The sequence below is a fragment of the Pollachius pollachius genome (assembly GCF_949987615.1).
Source record: "Pollachius pollachius genome assembly, chromosome: 12".
NCBI classification, from domain to species: Eukaryota; Metazoa; Chordata; class Actinopteri; order Gadiformes; family Gadidae; genus Pollachius; species Pollachius pollachius.
The window spans coordinates 7,841,089-7,863,134 of NC_136945.1; the positions used below are offsets into that span (position 1 = coordinate 7,841,089).

The 22,046-nt window shown below is 45.1% G+C and overlaps 1 protein-coding gene across 2 annotated transcripts in view; it reads left to right on the plus strand.

Annotated features, from left to right (window-relative positions):
* atg7 (ATG7 autophagy related 7 homolog) overlaps positions 1-22,046 on the plus strand; it is a 41,449-nt gene that overhangs the window by 11,105 nt on the left and 8,298 nt on the right. For both annotated transcript variants that reach the window (XM_079748354.1, XM_079748355.1), the window contains exons 13-18: positions 1,160-1,354; positions 3,763-4,008; positions 4,610-4,725; positions 5,948-6,023; positions 7,909-7,989; positions 12,392-12,514. In XM_079748354.1, coding sequence (XP_079604480.1) covers positions 1,160-1,354; positions 3,763-4,008; positions 4,610-4,725; positions 5,948-6,023; positions 7,909-7,989; positions 12,392-12,514 — 837 coding nt within the window. The remainder of the gene's footprint in view (positions 1-1,159; positions 1,355-3,762; positions 4,009-4,609; positions 4,726-5,947; positions 6,024-7,908; positions 7,990-12,391; positions 12,515-22,046) is intronic.

Below are 22,046 nucleotides of genomic sequence, written 5' to 3' on the forward strand. Positions count from 1 at the left end.
TGATCCTGAAAGAACCCATGAATCTAGACTCACTTAGAGACTTTGTATTTGAATGAAGGATCGTCTTTTGTAAACTCAATTTCTCTACTCATTTCTTATAGCTTGTCAAGGTGTCCCCTAGTCTATCTGCTCGATTGCATTTTTTCCAGTTGTAGTACGGTTTTAGAAGGCGTTATCCTCAGGAGAGCCAGGATGTCATTAAAAGCGCAATGGTCTATCTTCTCGCAATATTTGTGACCCTCTCTGCCGTCTTGTGGTTCCAATTATAGCTCGGACACAATAGCTCTAACTGAATTGTTTTCATGCCAAAAGTGATGCAGATTTGATTATACATTTGGCAGAATTAACTGCTGCTGTTTTGCAATTAGAGTCACAGCCAATGTTGGAGTGGAGGATAATGAGCCCTTATTTTCTGATATTATGTTACATTGTTTTCAACACTACAGCAAACCGAAGATGGTTACACTTTGCATTTACAATGTGCACATCTTCCAAATTGATGCAGAGGAACTAACATAAGCTGTGGCTGTCTCCAGACAAAGCCCATTTCAACCTAAATAAGTGTTTTTTCTCAGATTTGGTTTGCCCTCAACACCAACAGGTCAACGTCCTCATCGAGCAGCGGATATTTATCCCTCCGTTTCTTTGTGCATCTTTCGCTAGTTTTAAATCTCCCTCACCCAGCTCGCTTCGATTGAGTTGGTCAAGATCTGGGTCATTATTAATTCAGCTCCCAGTCTGAGTGATTTGGCCCTCTGTAAGGAGTGTATGCTTCAACCTGCTGGCTTTGATAACGGAGCTCTCCGCACACGGCCATGCGGTTCCTCTGCCGGGGCTCCTTATGCACACCGTTGATTGGAGGGCTAGGAGCCTTGCTTCGTGATCATTTGTTGTTCATGTTGAGCCAAAACCATTACAAACCGGCGCCCGTGGCTTTTTCGCTATCTCTAGATGCCCTGTCTTGCGAAGCCTTGCATGAATTTCCCAAAGGCAACATCGACTTGGAGTGGCGGTTGGATCTTTTTTTTGACACAAAATTGACGTGGACTTATAGAAAAGGATGACCAAAATACAAATAATGAAAGGCAATGCAGATTGAATGTCAATTGTTTCAGTGCATTCATTGAAATAACCCTTCACCCTCCCCCCCCACCTTCAGAACACCCAGGGCTACAACATGAGCATCCCCATGCCGGGCCACCCGGTGGACTTCTCTGCCGAGACGCTAGCACAGGCCCAGAAGGACGTGGAGCAGCTGGAGAAGCTGGTCTCCCAGCACGACGTGGTCTTCCTGCTCATGGACACCAGGGAGAGCCGCTGGCTGCCCACCGTGGTGGCCGCCAGCCAGAGGAAGGTACCGTACACCCAGTGGATGGGACTGGTCTGTTTGGGAAGCCAAGAAAGAAGGGACTAGCGTGTAGTTCCTCAAATGGCCATTGGGCGTTGCATAGTAGTAGGTGGGGGACAAATTACCCCGCCAACGCTCTGAAGTCACCCGGGATGAATGGGACTCCGTTCTTGTAATACAAAGCCGATGTTCTTTGCCACAAGGGTTAGGATCTCGGTGGCTAGTTCACCTCCAAAATATGTTTTTCCTGGTTGAAGGTTAAGTTTTGGTTTAAAAGTTATAACGAGTTTTGGCCACAGACTAGTGCAAGGCAACCATTCATTCAAGAATCTCCAATGATGGCGATACACTGTAGGAAACCAATTGATATTCACAAAACGTGTGTAGGTAAATGGGTGATGTCCAGGAAGCTACGTAGTACGTACACATGTCCAACTCACAGACTGAACAGGTTTGGAGTTGCACGAGATCTACGCAGCAAATTAGTTTGACGATCACACTCTTACTGAAGCTCTCGCAAAGAGTTTGGAATACTGTAAGATAGACATGTTTTTTGGGCAGTTAAGATTACTTTCAAGCTCTAATTCATCAAAACAAAACAGTGGCGGCTTAATCTGGCTCAATATTAAATTCAGACTATAGAAGGTAATAAACCTGGCGACCGCCCAGCACCAAACAGATACTTTTCTAAGTTAGTGCGCAACCAATGTCCTAACCGAGTTAAGGGTGTCAGTTTACATAGGGAACGTATTCGATGCCTTTAATATGAGTAGAAAGCACACCACATAATGGTGGTTTTCTCTTTGGAGCAGATCATTTGCTGAAGGGAATTCAGTTAGTGACCAAGCAGTTGTAAACAGCTTTGACCTGTTTGACCAACTCCCAGATTTATTGTTTCCTGTGTTTTCCAGTAAAAGTTTTTTGCTTCTGCTGTAGAATTGTCCTCATCGATGCAGCTTTTTTAATGGTCACGGTAGCTTGCAGTGAGCCCAATGAGCGCACATAGCAAGCACGGCCAAGACGTTAATAGTTGACATGCTGTCGGTAGACCCGTTACTGTGGCAACACGGCTAAGCACTAAACCTTCAGTAAAAGGTTCCACGTCCTTAAAGACAGGAACATTTACTTGAAAAATACAAATTTAGATTTTACACAATAAAACAAAAAAGGGTTTGTTGCTTATTAAACCTGTGAGTACTTCAGTGTAACTAAGTTTATTCCTATATGTTTATATGTATGTTTATTCCTTTTTTTTTTTTTACATTTGAAGAGTTGCTTTATGCTTCCACCTCTGTTCAAAAACATCCGTTTTGAAGGGGTGTGTAATTATGTCATTGTGAGTTTAAGCACCAAGTGGCCTCAAGCACCAAGTGCATGACGCATGAATTGACCAGAGGCCATTCACCCAATGAACGAAATTGGCCATTTTTGCTGCCATCTGAAATTCTAGCTGCAACCCCATTGTGCAGATAAGGTAACATCATTATTTTAAGACGTGAAGTGATTTTTAGCTTTTCTGTTTTTAATTGTCTTCAAAGCTAATGGTCACACACACACACACACACACACACACACACACACACACACCTTCTGTGTCACACTGCAAGGCTGCCTATCACTGCTGATAGGGAGATAAACGTTGCTAGTTGTTTGGAATTTCTGCTGGAGAGCCCTGCAAGCATTAATCCACTGAAAACAAGATTGTGGAAATACCAAAAATCTACCCCACTAGCTTGCATTGATAGCCTAGGTCACTTTGTTTTGCCAGAATGGGCTGGTACTTCATGATTACCGTTAAAGGCAATGTCCATGTAGAGATGATACACACAGCCTATTTCATGTAACAGCACTTCCCTTCTGCCTCTGTCAAAAAACACCACTTCAGTCCAGGGGTGTTAGGGATATTACAAAGCACATCAATAGAGCTGCTAAACGACTCTGGCATAATACGCAAGTGTTTGTACATGATCACATTCTCTGGAAATGCTTCCTTAACAGTGCTAGCAATAAGAAGGACCATTCGGTCATGGCGTGCAATATAAAGTCCTTTGTACATAGTACATCCATTTACAATGTGGGTAACTGATTTGAGTTGATGGCCAGAGTCTGAGCGCATTATACAGTGTGGATGGTGGTGTGCAGGGTACCATAATGCCAGATTATATTGGGTAGGTAGCACCTGCAGTCTGGCTTTGACACTGAAAAAGAGGATGTCCTCGACAACAGAAAAATTGTGTACATGGAGTGTGAAACAGAGTGATCTGCTAAGTCTAGGCATGCTAGCTTTACCTGCATTCTGAGTCCAGTCCAGTGTTGTTTGGTCTCTTTTTGTTTTATGTCAAGATGGACAGACAGACATATGATGATTGTACTGTATTAAGGTTGCAGTTTGTTTCTGTTTTGTCGATCTATAGCTGGTGATGAACGCAGCTCTGGGCTTCGACACCTTTGTTGTCATGAGACACGGCTTGAAGAACCCCCCAGCCAATCAGGATGCGGGGACAGGCGTAGACTCCTCCCCTTCCGCCTCTTCTACTTCCTCTTCCCAGTCCACTCCGGCCGGCGCTGCCCCTGCGGCACAGGGGTCCTCTCTGTTCTCCAACATTCCCGGACACAGGCTGGGCTGTTACTTTTGCAATGACGTCGTCGCACCCGGAGATGTGAGTACTCTTGCAAACTTGCATGTCTGTCTGTCTGTGTGTGTGTTCTGTCTCTGTGTGTGCGTGTGCGGCGTTTAGGGATGTTTTAAGTGGTAATCGAGCTTGTAAGAATAGGCTGATGAAGGGCGGCAGATCCCGGCATCCCTCGAAGGCACGCAAGAGACCAGAAGAGCACTGAACAGATTTTAGAGCAGGCATGCTTTGTGACACTTTTTTTTTTTTTTGTCCCACGACCTTCTGTGTCCGTCTCAATTATGCATTGCTTATTTTCTCACACCCTCTTTCCCTCCCTCGTTATATTCTCTCCATCTAACTTTCCCTCTGATAAGTGTTCTCTCCCTCTTTCTTTACTCAATGTTTGCCTTTGTTATTTTGATATTTCTTGTTATTTCTTGTTGTGTTTCTTTTTCTTACCTCAAACTATCTCTCTGTCTCTCCCTCTCTTCCCTTCTTTCCTTATCTCCCTCCGTCTCTCTCCCTTCACAACTCTTTTCCTTTTACTTTCTCCCTAAGTTTACCTTTTGATGTGAGTTGTCTCTGGCAATTTCTTATCTCTGCAACTCTGCATTAAATGCCATCATTGGTTCTGTTTGTTTACCAGTCAACGAGGGACCGGACACTGGACCAGCAGTGCACCGTGAGCCGCCCGGGCCTAGCCATGATCGCAGGAGCGCTGGCTGTAGAGATGATGGTGTCCATTCTGCAGCACAGTGAAGGGTAACATGGACTCTGGTATATGTGTATTATAAGGGTCTCTCTCATGGTACCCGTACTACTGCATGTTGTGGTACCGTACAACACGGTAAACAGAAGAACTGCATTCTAGGCAATGCGTATAGATTTATTTATAGACTTTTACACCTTATGGGAAGCCAATACTTCTCTTCAATATGAGTAGTTTTCATCTTAACAATTTCTTTGTAAATTTAAAGTAGCCTAAAATAGAAATATATTTACACACCCAATCCTCATTAGAGTCTTCCCTTCAATATGCTGCTAAGACCCCTTAGCCACTTACCTCCATCAGGAAGCATTATGTTCTGTGTGTGTGTGTGTGTGTGTGTGTGTGTGTGTGTGTGTGTGTGTGTGTGTGTGTGTGTGTGTGTGTGTGTGTGTGTGTGTGTGTGTGTGTGTGTGTGTGTGTGAGGGGGGGGGCTTGCTGGTATGGTGAACTGACGGCCAAATTGGCCAGCCGTGCAGGCCCGATAAGGAGGCCATTTTCCTTTTTTGAGCCTCTCTAAGCCGTTATAGAGTGCAGATAAAAGGCTCAGGAAGACTCAACTTCAGGGAGGAGAGGGACGGTCGTCAGACCCCAGTGTTCTTTCCCCAAGTAGACCATGTTTTATCCTACCGCTCGCATCCAGTCATATCATTTTGTCTTCCTCATTGCCTCCTTTTCCCCGCTCTTCGTTTTCTCCTTCCAATACCATATGAAGCAACGCATCAGATGTCGCGTTGTCATGAATGCTATTGTGGTGCCAGTCTCTTCTACTATGACGCGTGGAATGAAAATCTGTTTATAGGAAATAATTGGGCCGTCCCATACTCCCACTCAAATGCGTTAACGCACCGGTGCGGAATAAACGTCACACACAACGGGCCATCAGCTGCCGACAGCACCGGTTCAGCCCAGCCCAGCGCCTACACAGTGTCAACGCTCAGCCCGGCTATGGAGCCCAGGCTCAACGGGGGGTCAGGGGGCTTCAATGTGCAAGCTCGTCTAATGAGGGCCATGAAGCCGTGTCTAGACATTTGTTTAAAAAAAACCAAACACTTTCAGTATGATCCTTATCACCAAGGATGACATCGACCTCATCGTGTGCCGACACTTATCCTTGCCCCTACCACTGTTTTTCTCCTTTTCACCTGGCTGTGTCCTCTCTTCCACACTTTCTTTGTCTCTATTTTTCACTGCACTTGTGTGTTTGTTTTTTTTTAGGGGCTATGCGATAGCAAGCAGCAGTGACGACCGGATGAATGAACCTCCTACCTCTTTAGGCCTTGTGCCACATCAGGTAGACACACACACACACGCACACACACACACACACTATAAGAACATTACCTGTCTGATTATTTTCGTTACAGGTCGTTACATTAGAACGACCTGTGTTGGTTTTCTATAAACCCACTGTTCTTTAATCACGACTCAAACTAAGCCGTTTCATTAGGCAGTGTTTCTTTTTTTTTTGTTTACAACTAGTCGCTTCAAATTATGAAGTGCCACTTTTCCTCATCTGCCAGCTTTTCTCTATTAAAATGTTGATTCACCAAAGAAAGGGCAGTGTTGTTTTGTTGTGCAAACCATCACGTTAAAGTGGTTACATCAAATCCTCCATAGGTATATCAATTCTTTTACAAATGACTCCTGACTTTTAATCAAGCAAAGATTTTCTGTCAAGGCAAAAGCTATGCACACAGCCAATCATAAGGCCCCTGCATTCATGTGGATTATAATCAGCTGCACATGCAGACACTCATGGCACCAGCTGTCAAACAGGATGCTAATTGCTTTTATTTGGGGAGTTGTAGTTAAAGATTTTTGCATAACTTTCTCTCTATGACAATGCTGAGTCGCTGATATTAAAACACACACACTGATGTTAATCACGCATGCACGCAAGCACTCACTCACTCACTCACTCACTCACTCTCTCTCTCTCTCTCTCTCTCTCACTCACTCACTCACTCACTCACTCACTCACTCACTCACTCACTCACTCACTCACTCACTCACTCACTCACTCACTCACTCACTCACTCACTCACTCACTCACTCACTCACTCACTCACTCACACACCCTGCCCATCTCCCTCTCCATATGTGTTCTCCTCCGAGGCCATAACACAGGGTTCCATCATGCAGTAGCACCATTCAAACGATTGCCATCGATGGCTGCACCCTGATTGGGCCCCGGACTTTGATTTCAAGTTGTTCATATTCGTTGTTTATCTGACACTGTCCATAAATCCGAATGCAAATAAAAATCACATCTATAGCGGCAGCCGGCCAATGCTCTGAATGGCTGTTCCAGACGCAGATATGCAAGCTGTGCCTGCTTGCTCAGTCACAGTTGATGCACTATCTAACACCTAACAGTTCTCATTTGCATCCTCATGAGTACTAATGGCACCGTGAGTCAAAGCTGTCAGCTGATGGCCTTTCAGATAAAGTTCCTTACATGTGTTCGATAAAGAGGTTAATCAAGGTGAAGGGGTAGTCTGGATAGTATGCTAGCCTGATGAGGTATGTGAGTTGACATGACTCTCCTGCAGTTGATCACCATTATTAGGTTAAGTGGTCTGACGCCGCAGCCATTGTCTGTGTTGTACTGGCGCCACAGTGTCACCCTGTGGTCTTTTCAGGCACCGGAGCACCGTGTGTAAAAGTCAGAATTTCATAGCCTACTAGCTTGAAACTAAACTTGTACATGTATGACTATATTTTTGATATGTGTGTGTAAAAATGTAATGAGAAACACTTTACATCTAACCACAAGAACAGCAGTTTTTACAATATTTTCATATTTCAGGTGAGTTGAGCCAATCGGAAGCAGTGTTTCTAATATGTGTTGTACCGTAGATGGCGCTAGCCCCTTGATTTGATTTCAGTCCTCACTCTTTCATGGAGCTTGGTATACACCTTTCTAACACCGGAGGGGGTTCAAGACACATGTTCAAACTAAACAGAAAACATCACATTTTACCCTAGTATAAAATCTCTAAATTCTCACAACTTGAAAGATTCAATTGAACCCTATTTTTACATTCCTATTTACCAGTTTATTCTAAAATGTGTTATATCACTTACAGAAATAATACACATTTTATGTTTAATATATATGACGTATAATTATGCCATGAGCTCTTCATTGTGTTCATTTTGTCTTGAATGTACAGATTCGAGGCTTCCTGTCCAGGTTTGACAACGTCCTGCCTGCCAGCCTGGCATTTGACAAATGCACTGCCTGTTCACCTATCGTAAGTCACCAGAATACTCAATTAATATGCTGAATATGATTGTTGTCAAGATATTGTTGAAATAATAAGGCGAGACCCACACCACAAAACTTTTGGTGTTTGAGACGGAAAATGCATCTCAAGCAGAATTAATCAGGGGGTTCCCATAGACGCTCTGTTGCTAACTCACTGTACTAGCTGTGTTGAAATGTAATCCCTGGGGAGGGAGACACACACACACACACACACACACACACACACACACACACACACACACACACACACACACACACACACACACACACACACACACACACACACACACACACACACACACACACACACACACACACACACACACACACAGTGGCTCAACCCAGATGGTAATAATCAGGCAGCAGTTTTTCATTGATGTCACTGAGCGTCGTATGAGAGGCATTATCTCCCACTTGTGCGGTCTGTGCGCATGTGTGCGGTTTTGTGTGTGTGTGTGTACGTGCGTGTGTAGATGAGGGTTATTCAATGGTTCAAGTGTCCTAAATCAGCCAACCGAGGTGGGCGGCCCTGGACTCGTATTTTTGTCCCTGGTTGTCATTGGTCCAAAGACAACTTGCCAATGACGGGCCTAGTTATACTCTGAGGCTGGGCGGGAAGAAGGATCCTATTGGCTGGGGCGGTTGTGCGTAAGACTCGGGTGAGGGTAGGTGTTGAAGGGTAGGGAGGGTAAGGGGAATTGAGGAAGGAGAGAGGGAGAGATGTTGGGAGAAAAAGGAGGTAAAGTTGAGGTGGGCGGTGAGGGATACACGACGCAAAACAGGGTGTTGTTTAAAGTGTAAGAATGCTTCACTTTCTCCTCTCCCCCACACTCACGCACACACAAACACGCACAGCCCTTCCTTCAATGCCCTCTTTGTGTCTGTGAGGAGGTCATAAAGTCCATGATCTATCTCTTTCCTGCAGAGGCAGTCTTTCTTTCTCTCTTTCTCTCTCTTTTTCTTTCTTCTGAGGGCCCATGCTGACAGGAACTGAGGGAAGCCCACGCATAAACATAATCATGCGACATCACTTCCAGCGCATCACAATTCGTAAACACACTTCAGTATGCAGGCAGGCCCAGATGTCGCATCTCCAGAAGGGGAGATTGGTCTAAATGCCACAGTTTGTCCCGCTTTAAAACCCTTTTCTTTCTACATTCTCTTTGGTCGGCGTCCAACTTCCTCCTGGCTCTATCTATTATTTTTTTTGTTCTCCTCTCTCCTGTCTGCACTTCATCTGCCCACCCCTCCTTCTCTTCTCCTCCTCCTTCCGCCCTTTCTCTTAGCCATCCCCCCCCCCCAATTCTGTGTGTGTGTGTGTGTGTGTGTGTGTGTGTGTGTGTGTGTGTGTGTGTGTGTGTGTGTGTGTGTGCGTGTGCGTGTGTGTGTTCGTTCCTGCCCCAGTCAGCTGTGTGCTGCCAGGTCACTATGGAAACAAAACAATTCAACCCCTGTCTGGGCTGGAGTAGTTCCTGTAGCGAGCTGGGGCTTTTATTGTGTGTGTGCTCCCACATGTGTGTATTTCTTAACTCTTACTGGTTCTGAAAGCCAATAAAACAACAAGGCCGGGGAGTAAATCTCAGCCTGTGACGTGGCTTGGTCTTAAACCATGCCAGGCAATGTTCTATGATTACAAAGGTGTTATCAAGCTGAACATATATAATACATGTTCAGTATTGGCTACCTCCAATACAAATTGTTTTTTAAAATTATATTTGGTCATTGAAAAGCAGCATAATTTGATTTCCATCCACTAGAGGGCACAAAACTGCTCTCGTTAAAAATAATGATATACTAACTAAATTCATTACATTGCTCCCATAATCCAGTTCCAGCAGTACTTGTTCGTCTTTAAAGATTACCTCTGACAAACCTGTGTCAGCCACAGTTTGAATTGAACATCTCTTTTGATAGCACAACAACACATTTAGGTGGGCAAAATATTTGATATGTACTTTATATTGGTTGTTCAGATTCAATGGTTTACCAGTATGAGTAGAATGTAAAAAGTCTCAAATTCTTTGACTCATTAGGTTTTTTGTTATTCACAAAATCACACAGTTAAAAAAAGAATATATCAATAGTTAGATCAGACTCCATCCCTTCCCCGGAACAACAGTACACAATGGCTGTTTGATTGACTTTTAGCATGATCAGACAAACCCACAGGCCCAATCATGCCTAAGTAATATACTGTATACACTGATATACTGTATACAGTCTGTGCTTAATAAGATGGAGCCACAGACTGTGCTTCAAAAAGACACCAGCATCCTAGTCCAATCAGCCGCCCGGAAGGCTAACACACTGTCCTAGCTTCTGTCTCTGTGTGTGTGTGTGGGTGTGGGTGTCTGTGTATGTGATATTTCTTAACAGCGTCATGTGTTCCAGATGTTAAGAGCTTAAAACATGATTGTTCCCTTGGCTTAATTAGCTCTATCTGTCAACTGTCTGGAATCACAAGCGAAGCCCCAAACAAAAGGGGATCTTGTAAAGCAGATTCCCATCTTTCCCTTATGGGGGGCGTGGCACTTTAGCTGCCTCTTCCTTGTTTATGGCACCACGAGAGCCGCATCAATCTCGGCAGAAGTAAACCATTCGATCCACTGGTTGCATTTGTGTGTGCCATATTGCTAGTGGGTGTGTATGTGGGTGTGTGTGTTTGTGTGTAGTATTGATACAACACAGTTGTAACGTGTGTGTGTTGGTCTTCGTGTTTAGTGTTTGTAGTATGTTTTTGGTGTGATTGTGCCTGTGACTTTCTGTGTGTTGTTGAGTGGCCTCAGAGGACTTGTAGGGAATCAGTTGGAGCTTCATCAAAGGACGGTGGCACACGTCCATGAAGCAGGGTTGGTAGGACAGGACAGGCCGCTCTCGTCTCTGTCCTGTTGAAGGGATCTGAGACATGGAAGTTTAGCATCGGGGAGAGGGAAGATGACCGTTGGAAAGGTAAAAAGAGGGAGATATCAGAGTGTATTGTGTTGGGGTGGGTCTGGTTTCCAGGCTAGACGACAGGCTGGTCTGGGAAAACAGATGGACACTAACACACACACACACACACACACACACACACACACACACACACACACACACACACACACACACACACACACACACACACACACACACACACACACACACACACACACAGTTGGTACAAATGCAATCGCACTACGCAGCCGACAGACACATTGAAGCACGCACACACACAATTGGTTCTACACAGACACACACATTTCTACACAGAATTAGTTGTGAGGCAGGGGGCACTCGGAGATCGCACACAGACACACACACGCACATGCACACACAGCGTAGAAGACAGTAAAACACACAGGCCTATTGATGTCTGAGGTAGAGGTAATCCTACACCTGCAGAGGAGGGTCGAGTCTGTGGGCGGGCATGAAAGGCTTGGCCTGGCTTGTAAGGCAGAGCATATGTGTGTGTGTGGGGCTGTGTGTTGGAAGATCATAGTTTGCGGTGCGGGGATGAATGGGGGTGTAGGGGTCAGGCTTTCAAAAGACCAAAATGCATTTCATTCGAGTTTCAAGTTAATGCTCATAATCCAGGTTTTTACATTGATTATGAGTGCATCTTCAGTGACTAGAGTGAGATAAGAAACTATAAGACAGTTCTATTGATCCCAGACTACCAGAGGCTAAATTTGGGCATCAGAGTAGTAGAGTACAAGGTATAACAAATTCATATTAGTTCTATTGATCCCAAAAACTAAATTGGGGCAGCACTATACTAGTACAGGGCTCTATTGGCTAGTGCATTCAGATACGAACGGTGCACATTTAAGCCAAGATAATGTCAAGGAAGTCAAGAAAGGGGAGATAAAGAAAGAGCAGGTTTGTTGTTTCAATCACAATTGGAGAATTTGCATCCATCTTCATGACAAAAGTTGCATTTCAACCCCTTTTGAATGCAATAACTATTGTTTGGTTGAATACACAATGTGTACCCTTTAGATGGTTTACACCATCATTAAAATGGGATCATGATGTCTACGCAAAAGCTAATATTTCTTCAAATAATGGCCCATGCTCACTGCAATGTTTGCCCACACATGGTAAACATATGATAATCTGAAACTGGGATGAGCCCAGGCTTGTAGGTTGCGAAATCTATTCACATGAAAAAATGAAATGTCCTTTCTAAGGCGCTCAACCATGAAGAGCAACAGCGTTTGTGACACTGTTGTCTAATATACACGTTGGATGTGTCAATCTGTTTCCAGTCATCACGGAATGAGTGAAGGTTGAGGGGGATGTGAGGAGGGGAGGGTTCACTTGTTTACAACCACTGTTGCTTCTCCTCGTCCCCGGCACTCGCCGCTCATAATAAGAACCCTTGGCCAATGGCCTGTCTGCTGTTTGTATAGGTGCTGGACCAGTACGAGAGGGACGGCTTTCACTTCCTGTCCAAAGTGTTCAACTCCTCCCACTCCTTCCTGGAAGACCTCACGGGACTGACCCTGCTGCACCAGGAGACCCAGGCCGCAGAGGTACACACACACACGCACACGCACGCACACGCACACATGCACACATGCACACGCACACGCGTACACGTACGTGTTAAGTAGGTCATGGTAAACCCTTAACTGGAATGCTTCAGTTGCGTAGTTCAGAGGTTGGAGCCATTGACCTCCAATTATTGGTTGGCCACTCAAAGCCAACCCCACATTCACACTGAGAAATCACTGGACACATTGTGATTTCTCCATCTATGTATCTATCAATCTTTGTATCTACCTATCCCCTTGTGTCCCTGTTTCTCCTGCACTCGTGACGTCTGAGAAGAGAAATACGCAAGTCTCTATGGCACTGAACTTTTCTGGCTGTCCAACTTTCCCTTATTGTCTCCGTCGCCACGACAACCGCGAGTTGTTGAATCAGTGGCACATATTTATTGCAAACATCCTCAGCCATTGCTGTGGGAGTGAGTAAGGGTGGTGGTTTCCCTCAAGACTCCCATCGGACGAGAGGGAGACGAGAATTTCTTGTGGTTACGTGGGTGTGTGTGTGTGTGTGTGTGTTTGTGTGTATGTGTTTTGTTTTGTGTTTTTGTCAGATGGGGCGGGTGTCTGTGTGGGAGAGGAGATGTGTGGGGGAGGGGGCAGGTTGTTGGTCGGGTCTTGTCTGGTCCTGTTAAGCTGTGGGAAAACCCCACATACTCTCTTCCTTCAACTCCTACTCATAACACACTGACAGGGAGAGAGTCATAAAAAAAGAGGTGAGGGAGAGAAGGAATGAAAAGGGAGAAATATTGTATCTCTTTTTTGTCCGTCTTTCTCTTTTTCTCTCTCTGTCTGTGTATTTGTGCAATATATATATAGGCCTCTTGGCTAGGCTAACCCTCCATTAAGTTTAAGGCCTGGCTAGTCTGTTTGTAGGTTTCAGGGCCTGGCTAGTCAGCCTGTAGGTTTCAAAGGCCTGGCTAGTCTGTTTGTAGGTTTCAGGACCTGGCTGGTCTGCCTGTAGGTTTCAGGACCTGGCTGGTCTGCCTGTAGGTTTCAGGACCTGGCTGGTCTGCCTGTAGGTTTCAGGACCTGGCTGGTCTGCCTGTAGGTTTCAGGACCTGGCTGGTCTGCCTGTAGGTTTCAGGACCTGGCTGGTCTGCCTGTAGGTTTCAGGACCTGGCTGGTCTGCCTGTAGGTTTCAGGACCTGGCTGGTCTGCCTGTAGGTTTCAGGACCTGGCTGGTCTGCCTGTAGGTTTCAGGACCTGGCTGGTCTGCCTGTAGGTTTCAGGACCTGGCTGGTCTGCCTGTAGGTTTCAGGACCTGGCTGGTCTGCCTGTAGGTTTCAGGACCTGGCTGGTCTGCCTGTAGGTTTCAGCCCCGGGCCCATCAGTGCCAGAGGTCTTAGTGCCCGGTCGTCCCGCACGCGGTCTAGCCACCTTGAAATCTGCTGAGTGTGGGAGGGCCCTCTCTTTTAAAGAGCACTCTTTCTTTCCCTTCTTCTGCTTCCAGGATCGGGGAAAAGATGTAGTCTTCATTAGGAAAACATGTTATTACTTATATCTGCGGGGGCCCACTTGAAATAGAACTCAGGTGTATGTGTGCTTTTGGAATAGATGGTCTAATGCTGTACAAATATGAAGATCAAGTTGACTTGTATTTAAAAAAATAAAAGGAGAGGTTGAAAAGATCAGCCAATTGGTTTTATTTAATAGAGATGAAGTGAACACGGTGTTCGCACTGCCTCGAGGCAACCGAGCGACAAGATTTGTGCGTTTGTTTTACACCTTTGACATAAGACCATGGAAGAACATTGAGTACTCCTGCTGCCCTACCGCCCCTATCTATGGGCAATATTTCATGTCATGCGTTTTGCTGATACCTCCCTATGTCATCAAAATCAGTCAAACAACGTTTTTACATGCGCTTATTTCTTTGCTCAGCCCAGAATCCTGTCCTCAATGTATTGTGTAGTGCATGTGCGCAGGATTTTGCATGCGTGTACCACCACTATGACTTCAGGGACGATATTTAAAATATTCAAGGAACCGTGTCGAACTATAATCTACATCACTCCATTGCTGTAATATGTACTTAGGGCCTATTTTGAGCCAGTATGAAACGGGAGAAGTAGTTTTTATGTGGCTGTGATGGGGCTTTGGTTGAGTTCACGTTTGGTAAAAGTTTAGACTAACTTGAAGTTTTCTCTCTCTCTCTGTGTGCGTGTGCGTGTGTGTGTGCGTGTGCGTGTGCGTGTGTGTGTGTGTGTGTGTGTGCGTGCGTGTGTGTGTGTGTGTGTGTGGAGCCGTCCGTATGAATGGCTTCTTTGTGAGGTCAGCTTGTAGTGACTTAGAGGAAACTCGGATGGCAGGCGTGGGTTAACAGGGCCAGAAACTTTACCACATGTATCTGAGAATAGGCTCCATAAATAAATGCATACAATGTTTAGCTACTTGATGTGTTTTCTTTGTCTTTGATTGGATTTGATTTAATGTCTGTGGTAGCAAATAAATGAAAGTGCATTACGTCATAGCTGCCAGGAGGTTTTAAACTTGCATGATGTGCAGTGACTAATCATGGTGTTTTACTGCTTTTTGACATGAGCAATCAACTTGAAATCCTTTTTTTAAATAAACTGTCTGTACTCTATGCAAGTGCATGTTCTTCTCTTGTAAACCTTGTTCAGAACCAGCTTTGTGATGTTGAGGGATGCCTTTTTTCTCAATATTGGGTGTTTGAATTAGCTTAACACTTTGATGCATGGATATTGTGGTACAATTTTCCATTTCTCTAACTGCTGAAAAGAGAACAGGCGATGACCGAATGAATATAAAAGAAGAACTTAATTCCTAGTCAAAATGGGTAATGTATAGATAAGGGTGTAGTCTTTGAACTTGGATTAACCTCTCTGAAATTTGTGTATGTGTGTGCCAGCCAGACAATTTGGAGGAGTCAAGATGGACATGGTAGGGGCAAAAAACAATTTAACATTTTCATCTCACACAAGCACGCTAACACTGACGGGACACACACTCAAGCTCACAATGTGGACAGACAGACGCACACATACACACAAAGACATGGTTGGGGCCTGGAAGGAAATTAGTGTCTGCACAGGATGCTGTGGCTCTCCGGTGCTCTACCTCCCTGCCTGCATGTTTGAATTTGCAGCCAGCAGGAGAACCACAGAGGCAGGCAATACTAGTGGTCAGATCAGCCCATCCAATAAGGCACAGGCCACTGACAAATCTAGTGAACCAGCTCAAACCGGGCGGTCTAGTACAAGTATGACGGCCATGGGGGATTACGTCATCACACATATTTGTGTTGTTTTAGGTTTGTTTGTGTGTGTCTGTTTGGTTGGTTCTTAGGGCCACAAATGATAAGCAAGCAAAGGCTTGCCATTACCGCCTTTGTGGTTATGGTATTTATAAGCCAGAGTTTACTTTTTAAAACATTTGTTGGATTACCTAAGGCCTTTTTTCTAAGCAAACACCCACTCAAAGTAAACACGCACACACACATCTCTCCCCGGAGTTGTGTGTTGAGCAGTGAGATAGCAGCGGATGACATCACGGGGTGTTTATCAACCCTTCTTTGACTCACTCTCGCCTCTCTCTCCCGAGGCTCGGCTCTTACCCAACCAGCCGTCCTCCACTCCTCCCCGGCTCAGCCTGGCCCATGCATGCACACTGCCGCACACATGCAAGCACACTGTCTCTCACTCACTCACTCACTCACTCACTCACTCACTCACTCACTCACTCACTCACTCACACATACATTGACACACACTCGCACTCACACATACGATGACACACAATTTCACTCACACATACAATGACACACACTCGCACTCACACATACGATGACACACAATCTCACTCACACATACAATGACACACACACATACAATGACACACAATCTCACTCACACATACGATGACACACACACATACAATGACACACAATCTCACTCACACATACGATGACACACACTCTCACTCACACATACAATGACACACTCTCACTCACACATACGATGACACACACTCTCACTCACACATACAATGACATACACACATACAATGACACACACACTTACAATGACACACACATGCACACATACAATGACACACAAACACACGCATACAATGACACACAAACACAAACACATGCATACAATGACACACACACACACACACACACACCACGCACACAATTACACACACATGACTTCTTACTAAATTATAACATTTCAAAAATGTGATATGTGTGTGTATGCACGTGTGTGTGTTAATAATACACAATTTTGTGTCTTGGCTTCACTGGGCTTCATGTATGTCAGAGGAGCTCAGAGCTGTATCCAAACACAGCTACGGTTGCTCCATGCTGCAATTATTACCAGATGGGTCGGGCCTCCGCTGGGAAAAACAATATTAGGCTTGCTTTTTCATTAGCAGAAAATGCACACCCGTGTGTGTGTGTGTGTGTGTGTGTGTGTGTGTGTGTGTGTGTGTGTGTGTGTGTGTGTGTGTAAGAGAGAGAGGCCTGTGTCTGTATGCATCGCCAGTCCTAAGTATGCATGTATTCTTTGAATGTATGCTTGCTATGCCTGCTTCGGTATAGCTCGCCTAATTATATCTTAGTGCTCAACCTGAAGTGATGCACGCCAGCTATGCACAGAACGGATCACACCTCCCATCTTTCCTAACATAGTTAGCATCTCTGGCGTTCTGTCCTTCCGTCCCTCGCTTGCCCACGCACACATTTACTATACATAGCTTGGTTTCAAAATCCTGGGTATTCTGGGATGTTCGTGGCCGACTTGGGCAGCTTGATGTTGAGCAGCTTGATGTTGGGCAGCTTGAGCTCCTTTCATGATTGAAGGTCAATCCCTTATCTTGTTGTGTTTGGGTGATGGTGTAAGTATGGACACGAGTTGAAGCATAAGCTGTGGAGCCGAAATTTTGTTCTTTTTTGGTTTGGGTCGAATTACCATACATTTTTACATTGCAACCCTATATAGCAGAACAAAGATAAACCACAGTCACCAGGCAAACATTTCAACCCAAACCTTTAAATACGGGGAAAAGAGCATACTATATTTTAGTGACGATACAGAAGCAACTATTATAAATAGCAGTATAAATGGGAACAGTATGTTTATTAAAGGCACACTATTAACCATTGCATTCAGTTGGTCGTCTGCTGGAAGCTATTTAGCTCTTGTATTATCGGTGACAGCCAATATATCTATATATGTTATAGATATAGATTAAGATAGAACTAAGATCTGAATAAGGAAATTCAACCCTTGATGCAGAGAGATGCAGCCCGGCCTTTTTTATTTTTACATTTTTTTGCAACCCAACAATGTGCAGCACCATAGCAACCAAGGCTGTTTAGAAACAATGCAACATGATATTCCATAGCTGGCCTGCCTGTGCCATGCAACTATGTTTAAAATACTGCCCACGAGAGAGGGGTTTGTGTGTGTGTGTGTGTGTGTGTGTGTGTGTGTGTGTGTGTGTGTGTGTGTGTGTGTGTGTGTGACGTCTGATATGAAGTCTCCAAAAGCCAAACAATTTCTGGCTGCCATTTCCCTCATGTAAGCCATAAACCGTACTTCACAACCTCCTAAACACGTTCGCTTCATTCCCTCAACATCAAAGATGTTTTTCAATGTTATTTTCCGATGACACAGAGACGTCCCACCGTAAATAGAGGGAGGCAAACGCGTGTTCATAGCCCAGCCATGAGACATCAACATGCCCTGGCAAGTGCCTTCGCCTCCCCTCTCCTGCGGTCTGGCAGGTGGGGTACTATAAGTAATGCATGCAGGGGTACCATCAGCTAGGGTCGTCCTCCAGGACAGAATGATCAAGCACTCCTAAATAAAGCCGCTTAAAGCAAACTCTCTTGCCTCACAACATGGGGAAACCTCTAGGCATGCACGGTTCTATAGATGGCCTCCGTCCGCTGGCGCCTGCCAGTCCGGGGCGGTGGCCTCAATAACCCCCCCCCCCCTCAAGGCAGCTGGCCAGCTTGTATACAGACAGACGGATGGACGGAAGACAGGGGATCGGGTTGCCGCTGCCTAGACTACGGTCTAGTCGTCAATGCAGGAACCTCTGCCAGCAGCAGGTATTTCTGGATCTGGGCTACTACTGCGCTTTTAGAACACACGCTCACTTTCTGTAGCATCTACCCCCCCCCCCCCCCCCCCCCCACCCCCCACCCCCCCACCCCCCACCCAGGGTGCACCCGGCACCCTGGTGTCCTACCGTTGAGCTGTAGTGTGTGTGTGTGTGTGTGTGTGTCTCACATCCACACATATACGTGCCCACTTCTGCGGGGTCCTGTTTGCATCTGGCGTCATAAGGTTTTGGCAGGCTTGATTACAGGTCATCTGCCTCGGAGCTCTGGCATCTTAGACCACTGGTTAAGCTAGTATCTGTCCTGCCCAGCATATGGTGTAGAGTGATAACGTGTGATTACATCAGGCCTGAAGTCCAGATTTGGCACACAAACACGCAACACAAACGTTTGTAATCTGGGGACAACCAAGTATTTTTCAGAAGATCTGAAAAAGGGGAAGCTGACACTTTAATTTTAAAGCGAGATGAGCTAATTTTATCCTTTTAGTCCGTTTACACTTGTTCATGTACTGCCACTTTTAGGTCAGGTGTAAATGCCATACTTCCTTTTGGTGACATGGCCAGTTACAGCATGTGTTCCCTATGGCCCTTTTCCATATACGTGTGCTGGCTTGACTCTGTTTGATTACGGGGCTTCCCGCTTGAAGGTGTGTCTTTAACTGATGACGAGCTTGCCTTGGGTCGATGACACAATACACACACTTATTGTTATTACTGCCTCTTGTGAGATGTGAATGATTTGTTCCAGAGACATTTCGTTTATGTGGTTCGCTTCACATGAAACACACAATTATTTTGTTGTGATTAATTCAGTTAATGTTCAATATTCCCAATATATTGACCCATATTCCCTCCTAATCTCAATAGCTCAGTGTGAATCTATTTATTTCAGATTTGTATCCTCATCTGACAATAATTTACACATGATTGTCCAAGTGCCACACAATGTCCTTGATATAAGGAATAAAAAGCATTGATTATCAATATCAGCGATCTAATAGTGTTAAATATTATTTAATGTCAAGTCTTTAGCATGGAGGTCGGTGTGTATGTTTTTTTGTGTGTGTGTGTTTGTGGGTGTGTCTGTGTATGCCAGTGAGGTTCCACAGGGCCTAATTGCTCCCTGTGACCACACGTTGCTTGGCTTTGACTCACAGTTGTAATTAAACGTGGGGCAGGACTCTACTGGAAACACACACACACACACGCACACACACACACACACACACACACACACACACACACACACACACACACACACACACACACACACACACACACACACATCATGTGGATGACATTTATTTTATGCTCCGTGATTCTCGTGAGGGTGGGGGGGGTTTGTGGTTTGTTTATTCTATAATAATAAATAATTGGATAGCTACCGTGCTACAACATATCCTTTACTGGCACAGTCGTTTGCATCATGGTCTTATGCCAGAACACCTCGGTTGTCCTTTAACAAGGGTGAGAAAGCCACCAGTAAAGGGTGTGAATCAGAGCCTGAGCCGATAACCTACAGGAAATGTGTCAGGAACGGAAATGTGACCCAGAGAGAGGGAGAGGGGGAGAGAGAGAGAGAGAGAGAGAGAGAGAGAAAAGGTGGAACAATAAGCAATAGAGGATATGATAGAACGGGGGATTTCTGCTGGCTGGGTTTGGATTGTTTGATTGTTTGAGGATGGAGTGGATAAGCCACACGAGACTTGAGAGGATGTCAAAGTGAACAAGTTGCATAGTTTGTTGTACGGTATTAACCCAGTTCACGTGTGAGTGTTGGCTCAAGCCAACGCACACAGAGGGCAAATGCCGGTTCATATTTTTAGCATGACCCAAAAAATAATGCAATCATAAAGCAGGGCTGTATTATGGACGTGAACATTGTCTAATAATGTTCTCGTTGGTTCCAAGTAACTCTATACGCTATGTGTGATAGGCTTTAGATATAGTTAGTAAGTAAGCTTGAAAGGTAAACTAAAGTTGGCTAGTTGGTGGTCTATAAAGTTAGGCAGCTGGACAGTTAGGCTAAAGTGAAACAGTGAGACTAAAGTTATCTATTTGAAAACAAGACTGAAGTCACTTTGAAAGTTGGAGCAAAGTTCATTTGCAAAAGGACATTTAGGTTTGGACTCATATTGATTGGACATCAGTTTGCCATGGGAGCAGGAAGAGGTCGGTCATGTGACATACGGACAGACAGAAAGAGAGAGAGGTCCCTTTTCCCCAAGAGAACGAACAGGAACCAGCTGCTGCCCAGTGGGCCACCACACCCAGCCGAGAGACCACCAAATGTGTTTTTCTAGCTGTTTTTCAGCGCTCTGCTAGAGGCCGAGCGAGTGGACTGGAGGGGGGGAGGTGGAGCAGAGGCCAGGGACATTTTTGAAAGAGTGGACGGGGATGGCTATCATACAGAAGTGGCTTTTTTTAAATTAACCTTTTGCGTACAGTTGTGCATTATCCCGCCGACTATTAAGCCATCACGGTAAACTCATGAGGAGCACAGACCCACCCATCCACGCTCTGTAGGACAGAACTAGAGTTTGTCCGAGAGAGATTGTATGAGAGATGGAGTTTCCATAGCCACCCTGACACACCTGAGGAAAGTGAGGGGGGGGGGGGAACAACAATCAATCAGTGACCATCCATTGGCATCCATTTTTCTTTTGTGTTTTGTCTTCCCTAAGTAGTGTGTTTTTTTTGGTTGTTGTCATCTGGAGCGACTTGCTTGATCACCCCGCGACTAAGGAGTTTATGAAAACACAAACCGGGGACACGATCTCAGCCAGGACATTAACACTTACTCTGTTCCCTTATTTTGATGTCCTCCTCTTTTCTGCTGTTTCGGATGTCTCTCTCTTTCTCTCTCGTGTGTGTGTGTGTGTGTGTGTGTGTGTGTGTGTGTGTGTGTGTGTGTGTGTGTGTGTGTGTGTGTGTGTGTGTGTGTGTGTGTGTGTGTGTGTGTGTGTGTGTGTGTGTGTGTGTGAGAGACTAGGACAAACCTTATACCAAGCAAAACCATGTTGAGGATGATGTGTGTATACGTCTCAATTCATGTTCTGCTTTGTTTCTATAGCCCTTGGGTAGCTGAGTGTGTCTCTTTATTGATTGAAGTTGACAAGTGGGTATTGGCTAATACTTCACAGTCAATGTTACCATTGCACCTTCTCCCACTGCACAGCATGATGATGCTTTTGGACAGGCTTCAGTCAGGGTATGTATACATACCTTTGGCTGTATTTTTACTGATTTGTTTTATACTACACTACCACCAGCATAGCTACATATACAATTATGTTGCTCCAGTAGTATAGTGTGCACCACCTGCACGCTGTGCACCCAAACATGCAGACACGCACACACACAAACACACCTTTATACATGCACACGCGTCTATTCCGAGGTTGTTAAAGCCCTG